Source organism: the organism of the source record quoted next, unplaced genomic scaffold, assembly GCF_019419815.1.
Source record: "Pyrus x bretschneideri cultivar Hongxiangsu unplaced genomic scaffold, Pyrus_bretschneideri_v1 Contig52, whole genome shotgun sequence".
NCBI classification, from domain to species: domain Eukaryota; kingdom Viridiplantae; phylum Streptophyta; class Magnoliopsida; order Rosales; family Rosaceae; genus Pyrus; species Pyrus x bretschneideri.
This window is the reverse complement of record NW_025999790.1, coordinates 1,286,831-1,291,400: the sequence shown is the minus strand read 5'-3', so window position 1 is coordinate 1,291,400 and position 4,570 is coordinate 1,286,831. Positions and strand designations below refer to the sequence as shown.

The 4,570-nt window shown below is 41.2% G+C and overlaps 1 protein-coding gene across 1 annotated transcript; it reads right to left on the bottom strand.

Moving 5' to 3' along the window:
• Window positions 1–737: 737 nt before the first annotated feature.
• On the bottom strand, window positions 738–4,354 carry LOC103945494 (bZIP transcription factor 17; the record flags this gene model as incomplete). The annotated part of the gene is made up of 2 exons (XM_009356063.3): window positions 738–1,486; window positions 2,527–4,354. Coding segments are annotated over 2 exons (2,271 nt in total), but the record flags the coding sequence as incomplete, so codon positions are not given.
• Between the last annotated feature and the right edge of the window lie 216 nt (window positions 4,355–4,570).

The following is a 4,570-nucleotide window of genomic DNA, read 5'->3' as shown; positions in this document are numbered from 1 at the left end:
AATATGAAATAAAATAAAATAAAAATTTTAAAAAAATATTCTTCTCCCAACTCCCCGACCGCCTCCCTAACATTACCCCTTGTCCTTTCTATGTCACTACCTTAATCATTTTTTAGATTGGAAGTTTTATATCGTATATGTGTTATTTCTCATTGATTTGCATTTTTCTATAAAGAAAAAGGGTAATTATATCTGTTATAATTTTCTTATGAATTTTTTAACAGATATCAAATGAACTGTCCTTAATTGGCTAACAGAGACAAATACGATGACCAAATTAACCAAATTGAAAACACAGAGACTAAATTGGCCATATGACTACAACACAGGAACTGTTTTGGCTTTAGGCCTAAAAGTTTACCGAAAACTCAAATACTATTTTTTTATTATTAAAAGCACTTTTACAAAATAAGGAGAAAAAAAAAAAAAAAAAAAACAGGTTTACGTACCCTTAACAACACTTTTACAAGAAAATATTTGCCGAACACTCAACAAATTTATTTTACACTTCTTTTATTTTCACAGTATAGCCAAAAACAGTTTTTCTTAAAGAACAGCTATACCAAACTAACCCTCACGTCTCAATTCCCAGTCCTACATATTTTCAAGGGTTGGTTTCTGCCATCCAGCAACTCAATTTATATAGTTCCACTTCGATGCGAGGCAATAGACGACGATGTAATTCATCCTCGTCCTCCCGTCCTCGCACTTGAGAACCACAAGTGTTCCTTCAGAAATGGCTACGAAAATACTTTTTCATCATCATCAATAACAAAACACAGAGCGAAACATATGCGTGCACACGCAAGCTAATGATAATTATTCTGAAACATGTTTCCTAACACAGGAAGGGCATACAACCAAACCTTCCACAGTAAGTTAAAGCCCTCTCTTATACGGGCAATCAATTCTTCTTCTGTTTATATACAAAACTGGCCTTTTTTTTTTTTTGTGTTTTTTTCTTTTGGGGGAGGGGGGAGCTTCTAGAATTAGTAGATATAGTTGTCGTCATCATTCAAAACTCCAAAGCCGCTTCTCCATGTTCAAGTAGTCACCAGGTGAGGACCAGATCGAGGGAGCACGCACGAGTATGTGACATATTTCACGCTGTCTAAAAGCATGACAACGAAAATTCGAGAAAGTGACTTCGGCTTGATCATGCCATCCACGTCAATATCACCAGCCTCTCTAGGATCAACAAGAACAGAGACAACCATGGGAGAAACCGATCTATTACCGGGCAGGGCGCTGTTCCGTTGATTTCCCTTCACATTTTCTTCGGTGACGTTATGACCAGATCCAGCAAGGGGAATTGGGAGACCACGGAGGATCCTTCTGTTCCTCCCCCTGTTCAGCTCTGTAGTATTCTGACGGTCTTCAGAAACATTCGAAACTGAAGATGCAGGTATTATACCTCCTGAAGAGGTAGTAGCTGAGACATCGAACTGAAATACTTCAGTGCACATTCCAGAACTCAGCATTGGTCCTGCAGAATATTCAAGAAATCAATAATGTAGTTTGTATCAAAGTGTTTGATGTGAGCACCGACAAAGGAAGTACAATGAACAGAAGGAATTAAAGCAAACATATTAGGATACTAGAAAAAGCAACATAGTACAATGAACAGAAAGAATAGTAGGATTCTATCTGTGGTATCTCAATTTGGGGTTGTAGGTAGTTTTGTGTCCAAAATTCTAATATATATATATATATATATATAGAATTTACCAGAGGATGACTAGGGAAGCTAATCACCCCTATATGTAAGATACCCATCTGAAAGTGTAAGTAGGTATGTGTCTGAAGCACTACTATTACTATCGACAATAAGCTTACTTTAGATTTGATGTCCACAATTTCTAAGACTTACAAGAGATGCAAGGATGAATAAACTGTCAGACATACTTTCAAGCATAGTTAAAGCTCAAATCTAAGTATATAAAATCGACCTTCAACCCATACAAGTACACTAACAATATGCTCAACACCCTAACTACTTGACAAGTAGCTGTAATTGGAAAATGGATCCAGATCTCATCACACATGTACCAACAAAACACACTGGTCCAGGCTCATAACGACTTTTTCAAAACAGTCAGGTGCAAGATTAATCATGTCACTGATCAAAGAAACTGGCTCATAGCCTCACACAATTTTTTTTATACCTACTGCAAACAAAAGTCAATTTTCCTAATTTCTCCTAATTCAAAGCTCATGACTTATCTATTCAAAAGAAAACTCAAAACAAGAGCTTCATCTCACAATTCATCTACCCAAGTGATATTTCCTTACTAGCATGATTAAACTAAACTTATATTTACCACGAACTACCAATAGGTCCCCTCAAACTTAGCTGCACAACTATTACCAACACTGATGAAAATAATTTCGACTTCACTTGTTGATATAATGAAAATGCATGGCAAATAGTCAAAAAACAAACCAACCATAAACGTGTTAGGCATCCACTATGTGCACATATACAGAACCAAACACAAAAAAAGAAACCAGGTGCAATGTTATTACCCGCAAGACCTTCACGGAACCACTGTTGCAGTTTACCATCAGCTGAAGTTGACTTCATACGATCCTTTGGAACATCAGTTGAACCACTTGTGAGACCCTTGTGTGGTCCAGCAGAATTTCTGTATAAGGGAGCATGAATCCCTCTGTTCCCTCCCGGTTTAGGAATTGCTAATGCTGAAACCAAATCTTTAGCCACAGCCAAACCAGTCTCTCTACTATTTTGCCTTTCAAAAGGCTCATGGGAAGCCATGGCTTTCTCACTGGCCAGGACCGAATGTATAATCAAGTTTCCGTCAATCTTGACAAGCTTATCATTTCTTGGAACATACAAAGAAGCCACAAGTGGCTCACTACTAGTATTGTGCAGACGAGCAAATTCATCAGAACCTGGAACTGGTCGTGACCCTTGTTCTTTCGGCATATTTCTTGTATGATGACCCCTCTCATGAAGAATTTTGTTAGAGACATCGAATTTCCCACCAGATATGCCCAACGATATAATTTCTTCAGATCCGTTCAAATGACTGTGAACATTCAAAAGCCTCCCCCTGTTTTGACCATGGAACCTATCACGAACATAAGAAGACCCACCAAAACCTCTATCCATTACACCACTAAAGTTAACATTCACCATAGGAACAAGCCCACCAAAAAGCAAGATAAAAAACAACAGACCCAGAAAACTAATACTAGCAACCTTCTTAGTTCTACCCTCACTCTTCTTACTTTCCGACTTTTTGGACTTGGGCGCAGCCGCTGGCTGCTGGGATTTCAATCTAGGAATTGGTAACAAAAGGGACTGGGACCCTTGTGGCTTCGTCACATAGGGCGAATATGGCATCCATGGATAAGCCATCGGTGGCATGGGAGGAAGCGGGTGCATCCCTAAATGTGGTGGCGGTGGCGGGCACATGGTGCCACCGCTGCTCAAGTGCTGCTTCAAAGTAGCATTCTCGGCCGTAACATAAGAAATCCTATTATTCAAATCAGTAATAGTGGAATGCATAGCCCTCACCTTGTCCTCCAGCTCCTCCACATAATGCTTCTTCCTCTGCCTAGAAAGCTGAGCACTTTCTCTGTTCCTCATCAATCTCGCCTTCCTCTTCTCCTCCTCATCGTTCGCATTTGCACCCACATTCACAGAAGCAGAATTGTTGTTATTGTCTGACCTCCGATACTTGGCACTTCTTGGCTCCACGTTGCCGTCGTTGCTATCTTTCTTCCTCTTCACAAGGTAATTTTTCGCCATTTCATCCTCCACCTTAACCTTCTCATCATCTGAACTGCAAATCGCATTGGAAGAAACAGTAACAGAATTACCCGAATTGCCCGAATGCGAGTCCACCGCCTCGGAAATCCCAGAGCCCTGAGACGACGCAGGCCCACCAGAATTCTCCGAACACTCATTCGATGACGCAGGACAATTCAGAAACCTGGAGACGTCCAGACCCCCCTTATCATCGCCAGAAACCGAAATCGCGGAGCTACCTGATTCCGGAGACCCCGAATTAGACTCGGCCGCACCGGCATCTAATCCCTCGGTAAGGAGGAAGTCCTCGGTCATCGACGGCAGGTAGAGTTTGTCCAAGTCGTCGAAAGTGAGCTCGAAGTCGCAATTGTCATCGGGACCAAACCCGAAGCCAAGATCGGACATGAATTCATCCGAGGGGACGGCGGCGGAGGCCAAGCCGTTGTCCGATGAGAAGAATTCAGGGTCGAGAGGAGGGATCGGGAGGGACTCCATCTCGGAATTGAATTTGAAATCGGTGTGATCCGGATGGTTAGCCGAATCGGGGCCGGAGTGCGGCTCCGCCGGAAGCGCCACTTTAGGGTTTCAGAGAGGTTTGTCTGAGAATTTAGAGAGAGATGGAGAGAGGGTTAAGGAGTACGTTGAAGAGGCGGAGAGGAGTCATGTTAGAATAAAAACCCAACGGTTTCTAAGTTGTTATTATTTAATGAGAATTTGTCAGATTTGGTTACCAAATTAAAAAAGAAAAAGAAAAAAAAAGAAGAGATTTTAATCCAAAAGGAGAATGCCACGTGT